The 18,949-nt window shown below is 44.2% G+C and overlaps 1 protein-coding gene across 2 annotated transcripts in view; it reads right to left on the bottom strand.

Annotated features, from left to right (window-relative positions):
- LOC135919946 (neural cell adhesion molecule 2-like) overlaps nucleotides 1-18,949 on the bottom strand; it is a 284,587-nt gene that overhangs the window by 25,762 nt on the left and 239,876 nt on the right. For both annotated transcript variants that reach the window (XM_065453967.2, XM_065453968.2), the window contains exons 3-5: nucleotides 18,714-18,888; nucleotides 13,363-13,473; nucleotides 3,156-3,359 (exon numbers count right to left, since the gene is read on the bottom strand). In XM_065453967.2, coding sequence (XP_065310039.2) covers nucleotides 3,156-3,359; nucleotides 13,363-13,473; nucleotides 18,714-18,888 — 490 coding nt within the window. The remainder of the gene's footprint in view (nucleotides 1-3,155; nucleotides 3,360-13,362; nucleotides 13,474-18,713; nucleotides 18,889-18,949) is intronic.

The following is an 18,949-nucleotide window of genomic DNA, read 5'->3' as shown; positions in this document are numbered from 1 at the left end:
ATTCACAGAACTGTCATATCATGTTTCATTACTGAGAAACAGATTTGTAACCTTGATAGATACGTTTCCTGAGAAATTTTGGTTTTCGCCAATTCTTAATAAAAAATTTACAGCCTATATTGAAAATTCGAAACTAGCAGTCTTTAATCTTTTTTTTTTCTTTTGACTGCAACAAACCTAGTAAAATTTGGTGCAGTGATTACCGAGAAAAACGAAATCTCTTTTTACATGCATGGAGATAGGAGCACCCGAGCTAAAACTTGTCGCAAAAAGTCCGGCGCGGGCGTCCCGCATTGGACGTCGTTTCGACAAAAACATTTTTATCCACCCATACCAAGGCCCTCCATGTGGCGCAATGAAGTTACTAAAGTAATTGAATTTCTCAATCTGGAATACGTATATAAATCGTAAAGTAAAGCTTACAATAACTTAAAGACATGATAGCTTCGGATTATAATGTGAATATACGAGAAAACATAATTGTGCTACGCGGAAACTCAAACAAACGCCTTTTGCAGCGTTTCTGCCAAACAGACATGCCACGGCATGGGCCATTTGTGCGCGCCGGCGCGTAAATACCTTGGAGGTCACGGAGTGGCGCGCCCGGTTCCTTGCAACACGTCCAGATGGCGCTCGCCTCCAACGTATCGTGGCCCAAGCAAGATTTCGCGTTTCTACCATAAAGCCCGCCTTTGTGCATAGCGTTCGCACGCCAGCGTTTCCCGGTAAACATTAAAGTTACATACGCTGCAGTAGCCGGAAAGCTTGAGACGCAGTCTGAGATATTTGAATGCTATGGCGTTCCACTTTTAAATGCGAAGCTTAAGCGTTCTGCAAATTTTGAGACTCCCGTACCATCGACATAGGTCCATAATTTAGACTGGCCATACCCACGGGAACGGCACGTTCTTTTATTGCACTAGGTTCGTGATGGACCAACATTTTTAGACTGCACATGCCCACAGGAACGGCTTTCGACTGCAGCACTATCGGGATTGGCCCATAGTTTTAGACTACACTATCATCAGGTTCGGCCCATAAATGAGGCTATGAACAGCACATCATTACGGAAGTGGTGATTACACGCTACTAAAAAGGTTGTCTTTAAAAACATTGTGAACGGAGGTCACACGCCGCTTGTCAGAGAGCAGTTCACGCTGCAGACGCGTAAGGTGCGAGGCAGATAGAAAAGTTATGGTTTGGAACGACCACGTAGCCCCCCCTCCACCGCCCCCCCCCTCCAGAAAAAAAGAAACCTCCCTCGACATATTCATGTAGAACCTTACTTGACACACCTCAAAATTCCTACTGCACTTGCTAAAGCACGCTGTTGTAAGCAATGAGAGCAAAATATTGCATAGTTGAATAAGTTCAGAGGCAGGATGGGCGCAGGAGGTAAATCTTATCTGCATGGTTCACTGATAACGTTTTTCATTTGCCTTCTTTTCCGAGTTCACTGCGATAGTGTTATTTGCTAGAGAGGACACGCAAAACATCTTGCTTGCACGTATGAATATGAGCAATGCTACAAGCTACTTACACGTTAGCGCAGCTTGTTAAGCGTTCGTTTGCTGTACTTGAGGTTCAGCTGTTTTAAGTTTAGCTGTTCAAACTTATTTAACTGTTATAAGTTCAGCCGCTGGCGGCTAAGCTTCAAACCCGTAATGCATTATTTACCTCACGCTCACATTACTGTGCCTTAGTATAGCTTACTCCTACCCAAAATTAACATTATCCATGTTCTCCTTTTGCACAAGAAAGTAATTCGCCATATAGGGAATGTGAACTTGTATAACAGCACAAGAGAAGCGCTTGCCAAATGCATTATCATTCCAATTGGAAATTTATATGTGTTTCGTTTTTTTACATAATAATAAACTTTCCTCTGGATACGGTAAAAATTTTATAATACATGCAGCCTCTCCAGAATGACACCAAATAAATACAAATACGTTGAACCCTGAGACATACGTAATTCAATATTTCCGAACATGTTAGAACTGCCAGTCGCTACGACAGAGTATCACCTTTGCTGAATAAACACAGAGAGGTCGACTACCGCACTTGGAAGAAGTTACGGTCATACTTCGTTATTCTCTTACGCGTTCTGCTGTTCTTGCACCACGTGCATTGTATAACCCTATAAATGTGTGTTCAACAATCACTTTTATTTTACTTATCACTGAGGTTACCTTCCTGTTTCTGCCGAGCTGTGTGTAATGTTGAACCTAGTTTTAATGTTCGGTCCTTTGACCAGTGTTCTAGCGATTAACAATTGGGTTTTACATTGTAACGTTCTCTCGGAAGGAGAACAGTGCTAAAATGTTTTTAATGGCTTTAAACATTTTCATGTATTCAAGCGTTCACTTGATTTAGTTATATATAAATTGTGCTCTTGCGAATTGTGCACACACTTTTCGATTGCATTTGCCTTGTAACTTATTTTGGGACTCGTCAAGCTACTTATGAGACTTCTAGCCCAAAATGAGCTTCCGGCTTACATACCGGGAGAGAAAATTGATTTCATTGAATTGGATGTGTTTTGAGAAACGCTTGTGACGTGGGTACGATTCCGCCCAGCACCGGTAAAGTTTAAAGAAACCTTTTTCTCAAAGTAGACCGGGACATTGCAAGTGGCACACACATGGTTACTCAAGTTGACGTCAAATACATTAATTGAAGAGGGGCACTACTTGCTGGAACATAACAGTGACACAAGTTCACATGAAAGATGTTCATTTAAGACCAACATGGGCCAAGTGTCGCATACCCAGTGCTGCACGACGGCATCAAAGAGTTTCTTCCAACAGCGATACTTACTCTATCCCGCATTTACAGTGACCAATGCCGGCGTAAAAGAGGTTCGTTGAAGAAGGGCGCAGATGTGCACATTGCCACAAACTCAGCGAACTAAGTCAGTCCAACGGACGTTTTTGAACCCTCGTCTCTCCGCACAGGAGCCCGGTGCTCCTGCGAGGAGCGACGCTAGCGCTATCCATTCGACCATGGGCTATCCAGTGACTCAGGTAGGCAGAAAAATGGTTAGAGACAGTTGGCACCAAGAAATTTCGTGAAGTACCCTATTAATTCCAGCGCTATAAATGTTTCTAATGCCGGTGTACTCGAATGAACTGCACAAAAGTGAATGGACTTACGGTTGAGGTCGAGCGTGACGGAAGTGTCGGCTGGCGAGGATATGTTGTTTGATGCAGTGCAGTACAGCGTCGCGCGCAGATCTTCCCTCCTCAGGGAGTGGATCAGTAGAGTCGAGGTGGTCAGTTGTGCCTCGGAAGAGGGACGCACTTCGGCCATCATTCCGTCCGGCATGCCGCTCCACACGAGCGTCGGCTTGGGCTTGCCTGCACCACGGCCAAGAACGGGAAGGTGAGTGAGTGAGTGAGTGAGTGAGTGAGTGAGTGAGTGAGTGAGTGAGTGAGTGAGTGAGTGAGTGAGTGAGTGAGTGAGTGAGTGAGTGAGTGAGTGAGTGAGTGAGTGAGTGAGTGAGTGAGTGAGTGAGTGAGTGAGTGAGTGAGTGAGTGAGTGAGTGAGTGAGTGAGTGAGTGAGTGAGTGAGTGAGTGAGTGAGTGAGTGAGTGAGTGAGTGAGTGAGTGAGTGAGTGAGTGAGTGAGTGAGTGAGTGAGTGAGTGAGTGAGTGAGTGAGTGAGTGAGTGAGTGAGTGAGTGAGTGAGTGAGTGAGTGAGTGAGTGAGTGAGTGAGTGAGTGAGTGAGTGAGTGAGTGAGTGAGTGAGTGAGTGAGTGAGTGAGTGAGTGAGTGAGTGAGTGAGTGAGTGAGTGAGTGAGTGAGTGAGTGAGTGAGTGAGTGAGTGAGTGAGTGAGTGAGTGAGTGAGTGAGTGAGTGAGTGAGTGAGTGAGTGAGTGAGTGAGTGAGTGAGTGAGTGAGTGAGTGAGTGAGTGAGTGAGTGAGTGAGTGAGTGAGTGAGTGAGTGAGTGAGTGAGTGCAAGAACATCAGCGAGCCCACAAGACATGGTCGAAGTCCAAGCGCCCTAAAGTGGTTATAGTCGTTCGCCCAAGTAGGTGTGCGAATAAATCACAAGATCTTTTGTGCTGAATATTGGTGACGATCGGTGACAATCGGTGACAATCGGTGCATTCTTCTGTGCATAAAATGAAGGGATGCGATCCCTGCAGTCAGTTAATTCCACGCATACGTCGCATTTAGACGGATATGGTGTGTTGATTGCTTAAGCGTAGAGGGATGACTTCCATTAAGACCGTAGCACGCAAATGACTTCTCGAGCTGCGACTGATAGCTCATCAGCAGGTGTAGTGCATGTCAGAGTACCGGCAGCAAGCTGCGACTCCTTGAACATCGAAATACGACAGAGCAGGCATTTCATCCGTACAGATAGCCTTTGAGGCTTCATTCTCCCATGTGCCATCAACTTCGGTTGCGTGCGCCGCTGGAGGGGTCGAAAGCACTGCGCATGTAGACGCCTCCTTCAGACTATCTGCATTCTGCCTGAAACGCCACCGGCGGCAACGTCGGCGAAGCAGGACAATCGACAATTTCAGTCGCTTCTGTGCATGTCGAATGTTTCCTTGACCATTTCTTCGGAGATAGCGGACTTGCTCCTAATCTAATTTGAGGATAGCGCTTGCAAGTGGCGTCATGTGAGCCCTGGCACTTTGAGCACTTGAATATGGTTGCACTGCGAGTGCCTTCTGGGGTGTTTCTCCGCGCAACGGGCTCCCACCACTCCGCCGGTACACACGGCATTCCATTGTTTACCGAAAGATAACGCGAACAGCGCTGTTACAGCCATCAAAGAGGAAATTTTCAACACTCTTCTGAGTTTCTATTGCGATCTCGGTTTGATTGTGATGTGTTCTGGATGACTAATTGATGTTAATATTGTTGCCAGTGTGCAGATCAGTAGACCTTACTAAGTTCATTCGCTTAAGTATTATTAAGTGGAGCTCTACGATGACTAATGCTGTTACAATGGGAACACTTCGCTGTTATAAAAAAAAAACGTGACCCTTATATAAATCAATTTTTGACTACTGTTCGCCAAACACACGTGATCACCTACAAAACTATATTATTAGAAGTAACCCCATCATCAAAGCTGTCGTGCCAAGCCCTAGCAGTTTCGAACAAAGAGCTTTGTGAATTCCGTCCATAACTGACTACACCCGTTTTTGTCTAAGTTGAGTGATGGCTTCCTAATTACCAGAAAGCAGGTGCCCTGCGGGAACTTCATTTTAAAGCCATCAGAGTACATCTCACTCCTTTGTTGTGCCTAACATGGACATCTTAAATTGAACGGCGGTAAAAAAGGTGCTGATAAAGTGTTCTGCGAATTCGTAACTAAAAGTAAAATACAATGCACAGTTTAATGTAGTTTACAGTGCTGGCGTGTCGAGAAAACTTATTGAGCGTCACCTAGCGGCCACTATCGATCGAATGACCACTTCTACCCAGGCCACCATTGTTTCGGGGCTACGTAATTTAAGACAGTGACGTGAAAGGAAGAGAAAGGGGGTAATTTCCTTTGAGATGCATGGAGTTCTTTTGTTCGTCTAAATCTCGATGAACGAGTGCCCATGGTATAGCGGTTTCGGTACTCGGCGTGATCAAAACTATTTGCTGTCTTTTTACAATCACTCAACTCTGTTCTTCCATTATCGACCTGCACAACACAACGAGCCCACGGCCTCGCAGAGTGAAGATGGTATAATCACATAACAAATACTACGGATTAGGAAAAGAAGTGACGCCCTTAATAGGTCTCCACCTGATATGCCTTGTGCTCCAACACGCCAGCTTTCCTTTCTTTCCAGGGCAAGTTGAGAGGCTGAGGAGAGTCGCAAGGCGATAGGGAAAAGATATGGAGAAACACAGGGAAACTTGTGGGATGCATTAGTTGTTTAAAATGCAGTCCTTGAGTCAAATACACATTTACACATTAGAGGTTAAATGCAGGAATTTTTTCATTGGTAAACGTTGTTGGTCAATGACCGGTCCCCTTCGTTATGATGTTCATTGTTACAGTTGAATGGCGCTTATCCTGCTTAACATATATATTGCATTCACTGAGGCGTTGAAGGGACACTGCATTTAAAAAATACTACCGACGAACGAATGTCTATTCACCCTTGTTTATTATATTAGGCAGGGGCATCACATCACTGATGGAATTCTCAAAAAGCATGCACTGTTGTTAGCGAATGTACCTAAATGGTATCTGCAGCTTAAGCGAATGCATATCGAAGCCCTTAAGCCCGACATATTTGTTTCAATAGATACAGTATAATAAAAACCTGCTTGAAAGTTAAGCAAAAGCTTACAGTCCTCTGCTGTACTGTATAGGGCGTATTTAAAGTAAAATTTGGTATCATGCCGCGAAGTATAATGTTGATATTCCTTGATAAAAACTATGTGAGTTGTTACCTGTAAAAATGCGCATTATTTATTTATTTATTTATTTAAAATGTACTTATTTATTTATTTTAACAATACTCACTGTGCCATTATTGCGGGAAGCACAAACCCTCATAAAGTGAGTTACCAGTCCTATGCAGTCAATCGCACCTGATGGCAACTTATTGTGCACAATTATGGGCTTCGGATCGCCTAATTGTGACCGAAAGAGGTGGTAAAATCCGATGTTTTTACCAGCCGGATGCTTGCAATCATTAACGGAAGTAGCTAGTGAAGCATGTTTTCCTGGATATGTCGCAGTTTATCAGAAGGTGCCGTTGCCAGCGAAGTTTTCGCAATATTATTGTGCATTTTAGAAGTATCCTTCATAAGAATCGTGGCTCTTTCCTGAACAGGAGATAGCAGGAACTGCATAAAGAAACTACCGAGCAGTGGAATTGCATACAAAATTTGAGTTGGTATCCAGAAGGCAGCAAAATAGGCAGCCACCTGCTTTTCAAAGCTGCGAATAGAAGATCTTTGCGCTAGGTCAAAGATTGCGCATTCTGTAAGTTTCCAGAATATCGAGAGGTTATAGTTTTGCGATGCTTTGTAGTTACGACGCAGCTGCAGCTGCTGAATTTTGTGCCCGTTCTTTTTCATAGAAATATAAATTCGATTGCGTGGGTACATAACATTTATATATGAACGCGCACAGCCTATAGCGGGTATTCCACCTAACTTGAGCCCAGCATTGAAAACATGAAAATGCAACGCAGCTAGTCACAACCTAAGTGATGTTTGCCGTCACTTGTAGTTACTCAGATTTTTTTTTTGCATTCCTCCTAGTTACATAATTCGTCTTATTTAACAGTCAACTTCTCAATTATTGTTAGATGAAAAGTGTCAGCGAGAAAATGGTAGCTCAGCATGGAAAACTTCCGATACAGCTTTCTGTTGCTCAATATTTGCTACATCAATGTGTTTTTCCAAGCACGAGAGAAGCCCGCGAATACACGCAAAGCACCTCGAGTGGCAAGTCGCACGGCAATTTTTCGTGTATTGGCGGGCTTCTATCTTGCTTGTAAGAATAATTGTTATGTAGCGTAATTATGTAACGTATTGAGCAACAGAAAGCTAGCCGTATCGGGTGTTCTTCATTTTCCTGTACAATTTCTTCATTCACGTTTTTCATCTGATTATGATATTCGAGAAGCTTATTAATCAATTTAGGCTACTTATGGAATTAGGCGGAATGTAAAAAAAAGGAGAATCCGAGCATCTCCAAGCGACGACAAACAAGATTACCTTGGTTTTCTCCAGCTAAGTGGCATTTGCATATTTCCAAAGTTTAGCTCAAGTTAGGTGGGCCACCCAATTGGGAAAAAAAAGAGATGTCTGCAATTATTTGCCAGAAAGTTAGTCCACTCATCAAGAATTGCTTCTTCAGTGCAGCGAAACTATTGCAGCGGAGCAGTGACAAAACTGATGATGTTTTCATCATATTTTCGTCGCATTAGGAAGTGCTAAGAACACAGTAAATAATGTATAGGAACGAAGAGAATGGAAACAGAGAGCCTACATCATTTTTAATCAAGACACTCCAAAGCCACAGGTAATAAAACCATAGAAAATACAGGGGTAATTCGCTGTGGTTGAAATGTAAGTGTAGAAACTAATGAAGAAAAAGGAAAATGAAATTTACTGCAGCGCTGCTGGTTGAGAAGAATACATCGAGCACCCGCAATATGGCGTGCTTTTATCAACAAGGGAAGCCGTGGACCTCGAGCATCTCTCGCTATTTAGGCGATATGCAATTCACACGGGAAGTTGTGTTGCAACGGGGGCCCTTTGCTCTGGCCATGCAGAAAGAAAAGAACAAGAATGTCAGAAAAGTAACCTTAACGCCCTCATATGCTTTCCTGAGGAGCTGTTCTATCTCAGCGCGTTCTCCACGACAAGCCGCAATGAAACAGCGCACAGATTTATGTTTGCGAGCAACAAAGCTAAGCGCACGCTTCGCTTCAAATATGGACATTGCGTTTACGTTGAATGTTCGCGAAGAAAAACCACGAAGCTCTTGTTCTAAACACACAAATTTGTTCACGTGCACCAAAAATTTTCCGGAAGAAATAGCGAGCGATCAAAATATTGAAACGCCTGTCACAACAGCCAACACAAGTCCGTCTGCTCCCTTGGAACCCCCCCCCCCTCCCCCATCCGACTATCCTTGACTCTCTCATAAACGGAATGGGCAAATTGCTACACAACGCAGGAGGCACCTTTTTAGCAGCACGATAACTACATGCTGTACAGGCTGAAAGCTTCCGGCTGTTGTTCTGCTACCAATTTGCACGCGATTCAGCGCTTCTTTCGCAACCTACGTGAAACAGAATAATTTCCTCGCTTAAGAGCTTCTCAGAATATTTCTCGCCCTCCACAATTTCACCAATTAGCAGAGATTATACGTATGAAGTGCCTCGACATTGCGCCAAGAAATTTCTATTATTCTTTCCCCACAGTTCCTGCGTTTCTTGATCGTGGTTTGAAACAATACCAGACCACTATAGCTTTCATTCCATCAAGCAGAAGTAGGAGAAGCGAGTAACGCTGGAGCGAGTGCTTCGGGGCTGTTTATACCAGGAAAAAGAGCTCAGAACAAGCACTCCTAAAAACAAAACAAGGAGGTACTGACTGATTACGACGTGCCAAGCAGCAGCGCTTCCAACATCGCATGGTCGGTAATGAACCTGTCACCGCCATGTGCCAGCGAGATTCTGTGAAGACGAAACCTCATTATATAAAAGCAGAGGCACAGTGGGAAAAATCGAGAAAGAAACAAGAAGAAGAAAACAAGCAGAATTTTTCCACAGCTCTGTCTTCAGCGTAACCTATATCCGTATCTTGTTTATGCTGTCCTAGTAGAACAAATAGCAATCTCTATTCCTGTGGATAGTTTCGTTCACTGCTGTTTTTCTTTTTGGAATGTCGTTCCATTATTAAAGAGCAACGTGGCGTATATCATTCCTGTAGTTTAGGTTAGCAAAAAAATGTTAAGAGTGTCTTGTTTTCAACTTGTTAAAGCTTTGTACAGGTTCGTGGGACTTTGTGGCCTCGTGTCGTCGTGGTAGACGTGCCTTTCGTTAGGGTTTCCAATTAGGCACAACGTCAGCTCTGTACCACATCTCACGCGTCATGGCCATCTAGCCGGCACATATCACACGATTACGTGGGCTTACGATTCCAGAAATAGTTTTAGGAAACAATGCAGTCGTGGTGCGAAGATGATTTTGCCGCCCAGTGTTTATGATAGCTCACGTTAAGTGCTCTGAGGAAAGCAGCAATGAAGAGTAATTGGACGTTAATTTTCCTCTTTTTACAATTCACAAATGCACTTTATAGAGGAAACAGGTGAAAACCACCGTAAGCCCTGGAACGCCTTGCACTCGCTACTTCGCTAGCTCAATATTCATTTAACAGGCATGACGTCAGTGTTTATTGTGTAATATAAAGACACAGAAGTCTCTATTCGCGTGATTGTTGCATGATTTCAATTTACTGTACCTTCAGTCATGTCAAGATTTCTCATAAAATTTTGAAATTTCCTTCTCAAATCACACGCTGCGGTAAATTTTTGCTGAGAGCACTGCGAATAAGGAAATACCATTGATTCAACATTGCTGATGCAATAAGAGGCACTGAGCATAAAGGAAGTTACGGTAGCTAGCTTCTTTATTAAAGCGTTCGTGTGCAACAACGCCACTGCTGTCTGAATAAACTGGAGTCACGTTTCCTAAGCTGGGATCAGATCAGTTGACCGACAGCTCTATGTCCGTAACTTTATCATCGTCACTGCTCGAATGAGCCTACTGAAGTAAATCAGGTGCACAAATGTGTACACCATGGCTAAAAGTGATAAAAAAAAGTAAACAAGGGCATCTGCCTTAAGCAATCCCTATGGCTCTCAACTCACTTATAGTACTAAAACTTCTCCCACTTTAAGGATCACCACCTTATTGTAGTTTGCCTTCTTTTCTTCTGAAATGATTGCGCTCGCCCATTGGGGGATATGAATGAGAAGCCAAAGCTCACAGGGCATTTGCTTAGGGGTGGGGCACGGTTGTATAGTAACTTAAGTTATTATAATGAGCCAATTCTTAAGTTTTACTTTCACTTAAACAATCACTATTAATTTTATTGTATTACAGAAATAAAAGTGTAGATTATATAAACAAGTAGACGCTTTACCTTCAAGGTGTACGCCACTGCCTCTCTATGACATATTACGGCATTTGTGAATTTTAGCATAGGAGCCTGGCAAGACTTTAGCACTCTCGGGCTTCCCATGTATATGTATGTTGCATTTATTTGGTAGAATGTATGCATGCATAGAAACTTTTGTTCGCAACTGTATCCAAATGCTTATTCAGTTTTCTTTAATGCTTTTCAATAGTTTACTATTTCTATATGCTTGATCCGGACAATGTTGTTTCACCGCGTTTATTTTTGTTTCTTTGTTTGTTATTGTGAATAGGTTGCGATGTTGTTTGTGTATAATGTTCAAAGAACTTGCGTAAAACAGTCATATTTTCTTTTTCTTTTTATTCAGCACAAAAACGTCCTCGCTTCTGCCTCCCTGACGCGCAGGGAGCGTGGCAACTGAGATGACGTTTAAATGTAAAGTTTCCTTATACTATTCTTTTTCACAGTTTTTGTGAGTTGTAATTGTAAAAATAACCGCTGGGATTTAGGAAATTGCTGCTTTGAAGGCTTCTTGTGCGTCACACTCCTGAAGGTATTTTAGAAGGCCCCGTCCAGGAATTATTCAAACCTCAGTCGAAAACTTCTATTGCCAGTACAAGTGATGTCACAAGGGAAATGGCGCAGTGCCACCTACGGATTTCGGCCATTTTCTTCTTGTATCTTCGCTGTTCTTTGTGTGCTATTCTCTGTGTGTTTCAACTCTGTGTGCTATTCTGTAAACAACGCAGTGTTACGGCAAGCCTCTGCGTGAAACAATTCCTGTCGTGCGGCCAAAAACGACCACAGACCGGGCGTTAAGGACGCCAAGAAGCCCAGTGAGAGAACAACTGAGAACGAGTGCACCAATGACCGTGGCGTCTGTGTGCGCACATGTGCGCTCGTTTATGGCTTCACGTGGCAGGGGCCTATTAGAAAGACTATAAATGATGCCATCCCGTCCACCTTTCCCCGCATGCTTTCTTTTTGCCGCAGCTCTTCTTTCCAAATTTATTTCCCCTTTCCCTTCCCCTAGTGCAGGTTAGCATACAGGAAGCTTTTTTCCCTCGCATGCTTTCTTTTTGCCCCAACTCTTCTTTCCAAATTTATTTCCCCTGTCCCTTCCCCTAGTGCAGGTTAGCATACCGGAAGCTTTAACTCTGGTTAACCTCCCTGCCTTTCTCTCATTTGCATCTCTCTCTCACTCTCTCCGGCTCGCAATGGCTCGCAGTGTCGCTACCGACATGGCTGGAGAAAGCACCGCGTACCGAGCGACGGCAATCAGGAAAACGACAGGTCGATTACTTTCCACTCCTGGACGAAAGTGTTTCTGGAAAGCTATAAAATGTGCCCCCTCGCCAGCATCAAACAACCTTAAGCCTTTAGCACAAGCTAGGAGCGTTAGCTATTACTCTTCGTCGAGCAGCTTGTCGAGCTCACCGTTCCATGGGCAGTGATAGAATTAAATGTGCTGATATTTCGAGGCTCACGATGGCTCTGTTCCTAGTCTTGGTTCCGTGTTTGCACTACTTACCGTACTAGGTCGTCACGCCAAGACGAAATATATGTATCTTTGCCGCACCAAGTATCTTAAACTCATGTCCTCTTTAGTATTTAGTAGCATGTGAAATACGAAGAGCCACATATGCGTCTATAATATTACGTGATGAAGGGACGCGATCCAATAATTGTTTTACGGCTATAGCAATTGTATTTCGCTTGGCGGAGTTCGTGGTGAGGTGGTATGTTTGTTGTTGTGGAAATGTCGCAGGAAGAAATGTGATGTCAGTTGAGCACACCAGAAACCAGAAGTGTAAGCAGTTGATGAAGAGGCCACACAACCAGCAGGAAGCTTATTCTGTGCTGAAAAACTTTAGAAAAGTGTCTGCTTTGCGCTTTTAGCATCGTATTCACAGGCCGTTTTCGCCCTAATTTGTATTTACTGAATTTGAATTCTTTTGTTTTCTGAGGAACCCAATGCTGCGATTATTTTCGGAAAACATGTAGTTGTCTTCAGCGAGCCTTAAATGTGATGCTATATAAACACAGTGGGCTTCACGCCACACTATTTTACAGCGTCGAAAGTGCACAGCCACCATTTTTTTCACCACCGATTGGCAGAACAATCATCAGCTACAGAAACACGTTCCACAGCTCTGTAAGGCGCACGTGACTGTTAACGTAAGGGAAACTTTTCTACGCTACAGTACACGTTCGAGCCTTTGCGCAGCAGCATTGGTTACATCATAGCTCACCACCTTTACCAAACAACTCGGCGCATTGAAGAGGAACCGTTCCATGCTTTATACAGGCTGACGACACTGAACTGGCACCTAACAGGCCTAATGCTGTGGTAATACTTGCATGTGACATTCTGATTCCGAAGGAGCAGTGCCACGTGTTTATTTTCACATGCTCGTCGCCGCAACGTATATGTATAAAACCAGACTCCAGCCAGGTTGTCGTGCTGCACTGTCACATTTAGGTGTCATCGATTACACACCAGTTTAGTGGCAATGAATATCTGGATACATGGGAATTTGCATCCAAAAGGCTGCACTGCTGACTCCAAGAACACGATGGCTTCAGATTAACATTCAGTGACTACACTTCTTTTGCATGTGGTAAAGGTTAAGTATAGAATACCCTTTTTTAGTTTTCACACCACAGGAATGTGCTTTTTGTTAACGGAATTTAATTGCGTGATATATTGCTGATTAAGCCTTTATGAACTTACCACCATAGACAACGCACACCAATGCCAGCGTGCTGCCCTCGTTGAACGGTCCGATGGTGCCTCGGAGTTCGTTTCCTTCTCCGTCTCGTATTACCGGGGGCTCAGGGGGTGCTGCGAAAGAAGCAAAGTAACCAAATATGTATATATGTATTCACAATCAGCTACTGTTGCTGAAAAATAAGGATATCCAAATGAGCCGGAGCTCTTCACTGCAGAGATGATGCACACTCCCAAACGGCTACAGGTCTTTTCAATGAATTTGGCCGTACTCTGGAAGCATCGGTTTCCTTTTGGCACCATACACTAACCGGACTTGCAGTTACTCGGTTTATCTGCTCCCAACTCCAGTTCGGGCCCGGTAAAGACGCAGCTGGGCCAGTGCAATCATTTTCTATGTTGCATATTGGCAGTGCTGCGTGTGGTCACATGCCGGGAATGCCTGTTACGACAACAGAATTGCGGAATGTGCAGGTCCTTTTCACAACATTGCCGTGGGCGCCGCCATGTTTAGTCACGCAGTGAGGCGTCCACGCTTTCCCTCGACTGGCCTCTACTGCCTCTGCTTAGAATGGCAACGTACGACACTGGTCCAGCGCAGCCAACCACTGCTTAGGGAGTTTGTCACCGACAATGATTGCGTGAATGGAACCAGACATCGGTGAAAGCTTCGGAATGCATGTAAATGTTCCATACCCACCCTTACGATCTAATTACGCCTTGTCTAAATGATGCCAGCATTGTCATCTGGTCCACGTAATGGAAGACAAACATGAAACTTCTTTTACAAGACAAAGTGATACCTACTTTCAGCCGCTGTATCAAACAACGATTGCTGTGATTCGCTCACCGTTTGGCTTTACTTACTGCCGATGGCTTGGAAGTTACAGATTTCCAGGTTTTTCATGCTTGCCTTTTTCATTTTTCATTTTCATTTCTTTTTCATTTCCCAACACTTTTTCGTGCGATTTCATTACATTATACTATTTCTAGGTAATTACTCATGACTGACACTTGCGGTAATTTTATTTAGGCCGCCCTCCGAGTTTAAGACATTTATTATTAAAAAAGGTTTTGTGGAAGCTTTCAGGAAGGACAGCATCAGTTGTCGCTCATTTACCTAGTTGCTCATGACCAAACGTTCAGGTTTGAACATTCTGACGTAAAACCTGTAAACAGAAAATTGATCGCTGAGCTCTGTAACGAGTTTACTCCTGTTTATTGCATCACTCTGAGTGATAGTGAGCACCAGTGAATTGCGTTAGCTGTTAACGGAGGCCAGACAAGTTGCATTTACGAACGCGAACGACTGCCTGCTAAATTTTCGCAACTATCTCGCCATCATAAATTTCAGATAACCTTGGCTTTGATAAAAAATATAATCACAAATTTGTTCCCTTACACCAAAACCTTGGTTTTAATTGGATCACGCATCGACAATTTGTTTCGTGGTGGTTGCGCAACAAAACAGGGACGAACGAAATGTCCAGGGACAGCACCTACAGTACAGCAGCACACCGGCAAACTGAGGGGTCCCGCCGTCCAGCGACAGCGTCATATCACCCGCTACTTCCCTGATCTATTCCACAGTAAAGTAAACAGAACGTCATGAGCGAGTGGCGCATCTTTTTCAATGTTACTCTGTTTTGAAGACAAAACCGTGCGAGCTTATCAGCTTTGTCACAAAGGTACATGCTAGAATGCCACCGCTGTCAATCTACTAACTAGGAAGAAGTATTCCTATTTTTTTAGAACGACAGAATTGGACAAGAGGCTGGAGCCTGAACAGATGTAGATAGTGCTGCAAGTGTTACTGTGCTGTGCGGTGACCGTATGTGGTGACAGTGACCCATTGTGATTGTGTCGATGCTCCTTTCTTTCCTTATCTCTACTTTCTTACCACGTTACCTCCCCCTCCCCTCTCTCCCCAGCGTAGGGTAGCAAACCGGATCTTCTCTGGTTATCCTCCCTGCCTTTTCCCTTTCCTCTATCTCTCTCTCGCTCTCTAAAGCCTGTACGCGTACATCATATTTAGTATTGCTTTCATTTCGATGTGGACTTTAGCGTCCGGAAACTCTACACAGGGTTATGAGAAATGCGGAAGTGACGGGACTCCGTATTGATTTCGATCACCTGGTGCACATTAACGTGCACATATATCCAAATGGAGGAGCGTTTCGGCAATCGTCCCCTATCTGAATGTTCCCGCCCTGACCGGAGAGGAGGGTCTGCGTAGGTTTGCAGCACATTAGCTACAACGAGCAAGCCCAAAGGTGCTGCCGTATAGCCCACCCGGAGGCTTAGTTTAAAAAACAGTGTTATTTTTTTCTTCTGTTTCTCCGGTGTTTCCTGCATCACAGAATCTCAATAATTTTCTTGATCAACTCAACAGAGACAGTATAAGAGCTTACGTGTAATTCAATGCAGTGAAACGAGTGTTGCGTTAATTAAGACGTACTTGAGCGATGCGCACGTCGAGCAATAGCAACTAGCGAAGAACATGAAACTTGACTGGCGTCATATTCAGGTAGAATGCTCAGAGGTTCGTTGTGCTAAAATATCTAAAATACGCAAGAGTAATGTGGTGCACATAATGGTGTATTGTAGCTCGAATACACAATCGCGATGGGGACACGGAGACCCACGTCACAGGCGTGACCTGAGCCTGAGTGTATGCTTTGTGATCGTGCGTTCGTGCTACATTATGTCAAGTAAACACCAACCAGCCCAACCACATCTCCCCCTGCTGACGACGGTCCACGTTCCGGAATTTACAGTATGCTTCTGTCTCCATGGCTGGGAAAAAGCTAACTTCCTTTCTGTGTCTTTGTACCATGCATTTTTTTGTTTTAAACAGATATCAGGCGTCAGCAATCGCGGTCGTTGTAGTGTTACTTCTCGGTTACAGTCAACCACAAGATCTTACGGAACGTGAAATCTGAGAGAAAGCTGAATACCTGCGCAGCCTCATATAATGTAGCCTGTAGTATTCGCACTTAGAGCCTGCACCAGCATATGTGAACAGAATTGCGATGTTCAGTTTCACTGACTTCTGTTACAGGCTTCTCGGAAATTAAACGTGTGAGATCCCGTGGTCCGTAAACTTTTGTGGTTGACTGTCTCTGTGCTGTATTTTGCACTTGTGGGCGGGAGACTAAGTAAACTATGTGTTCATTATTAGAGATCGATCATCATAACATTGCGGTGTATCTCACCCGTTCACCCTATGGAAGCCGTGATAGGGAAGATGCAACCGGCAAAGTATAACACCCATTTGCGTTACACGCAAATTCAAGTTTGCGCCATTTCAAGAAAATCAAGCCGACTATTTTATTTATTGCTCCGTTCAATATTCATTTGTTCCCTGGTGTAGTTTTGTAAGTGAATGCGGTGTTTTCATTTTCCTCCTTGGAACTGCGTTGCCTGCAAACGTATTGCACGACGCAACATGCCTTTAGTGTTAGCATGACATGAACACGTCAGTAAATACGGTATCTGCTCACGCTCAGAATCAGCGAAAGTAAGTCCGGCTGGATAAACGAGTAAAAGAAATTTCGTTAGCACGCGGCGTCAGGCGTGGGAATAGCAACCGCCGAATTATGCATCGCATTTCGGTTGTGCGTAAGGATCATTATGGCATTACCGAGCCAGGCGCTTGGGCCCGAATACACCTTGCGCAGCAGTACTGCCTGCGATGATGACGTAATCACCGTATGCGAATTATACGGCGGCACAACTTACTCCTTAATTGTGGTTTCTGCTTGCTAGAGCACGCTCCAAACGCCTCAGCCTCCTCTTAATTGACTCGGAATGTAGTGCGCGTTCCCGTGCGTATTGCAATGAGCCTGATGATATTCTACCAGCTTTGAATATAAAAAGAACAAATTTTGGAATACTGGATGCATCTTGTTTCTTTCTTCTTTCATTCCTCACTCTTTTGCCAGCTTATTGAGTGGGCTATCGGGGTAGGATAAAGATGACGTAAGGGGAAGGTGGAAAGAAAGGGAGAAGGCATGGATTTACATGACAAAATAGTGAAAAAGACAGAGCCCACCAGAAGGCACTTGCTCGAAAGGGAGTTTAGTTTTTCATATCGGTCGCCGATAGATTTGGTGTGTATCTCCCCTTTGTCATTGCCTCGTGATTAATGCTAATTTGGCTGGGGCATGCTCTGTTACCGTTTCGGGGAAGTGCGCTGTTTTCAATAAAGCACAGTTTTTAGTCCAGTCGTTGCAGTGTAAATTCCCTTCTCCTATCCTTCGTCTTCTTGACTTGATTTTCCTGTAAATCATGTACCAACTTGCCCAGATTTCGTCTTTCCGGCAAGGCATAGATGTTAACTGGAAATGTCTCTAGTTGATACGACGCTGAACCTAGTAAATGCGAACTAAATATAATATAAATACGCTGATTTTTAAAGTATCGCCACATCAACAGGCAACATAGTATAGTTAAATTGGGTAGCAAGTTAAGCGCTGAACGTTTCAAGTGGAGCACACTTCGCCAGGTATATGTCGCCATCTGTATAAATCAGTTTCTGCTTTTGCAGAACGAATAGAATTACCCATTTTTTTCCGTTTGGAATAATTCTGTTTTTCTGATGAGTGATATGCAGCCTGCTAGAAAGATTGAAGACAGTGCAAAAAGCCAGAAACGGGTACGAAACAGGATAGTGAGAGCAACCGAAAAGGCTGCACGTCTCCCCCCACTCGGAGGCAGCCGCAGGGATGAAAGCAACTGACTGCGCGCCACCTTCAGCATGCTTCACGCATTACGGTGGTTTCATCGGGACAGCAAACTCTCAAACAAAATTCTTATGAACTCAATGCACTGCTTGTAGTTGAGAAATTTCGCGATTTTTGTGGAACGCAAAAACGATCAACCAAAACGATTTGGCGATGGACGAGGCATTCGCGGCTACCGCCAAAGTCCAGGAGGGTTCCCCTGTAAGGGTTCTCCTTTAAAAAAAAATGCATATTCCACACACTGTGAGAATCGGCTTAGGCCAGATTTCATTACTGATTGCAAAGAAGGTTGTTTTTGTAGCCGCAATTAGGGAGTGTGATTGTACATTTTCCTAGCGATTGTATATTTGGCTAGCTAGCAACGTGCTCTCAATTGTGGAAGAGCATGTTTTTGTGCTGCAGTAATCCTATGATAAAATTATTAGGTAATCGCACCTCACGAACGAAAGCACTTGGTATCGTAGGTCAGCCTAGTGTTTCGCCGTGTTCCTTTACTACTGCTATGCTCGTGCGCACTGTCATAGTTGAGGGTGGGAAAGCGAATAACCGAACCTTCTGTCATTCGAGCGTTATCGAGGTCCACGCTGTAACGAGGTGACTTGCACTCACCGACGACGTGGAGCCGCACCGTAGAGTTTCTGCGGGCGCCATCGCGGAACACGGCCGTGCACGTGTAGAGGCCGGCGTCCTCGAATCGCACGCTGTTCACCTTGAGGCTGGCCGGGTGGCCGATGATGGAGAAGTAGGCCCGCCCCACCCATCCATGGCCCGCTGAACGGTTAACCTGCGAGCACCAACGCACGTGCATAAAAAATAAGAAGACAGCCTTTTTTGCATGTGCTGCC

This window comes from Dermacentor albipictus, chromosome 1 (genome assembly GCF_038994185.2).
Source record: "Dermacentor albipictus isolate Rhodes 1998 colony chromosome 1, USDA_Dalb.pri_finalv2, whole genome shotgun sequence".
Lineage (NCBI taxonomy): Eukaryota > Metazoa > Arthropoda > Arachnida > Ixodida > Ixodidae > Dermacentor > Dermacentor albipictus.
This window is presented reverse-complemented; position numbering and strand designations above follow the sequence as displayed.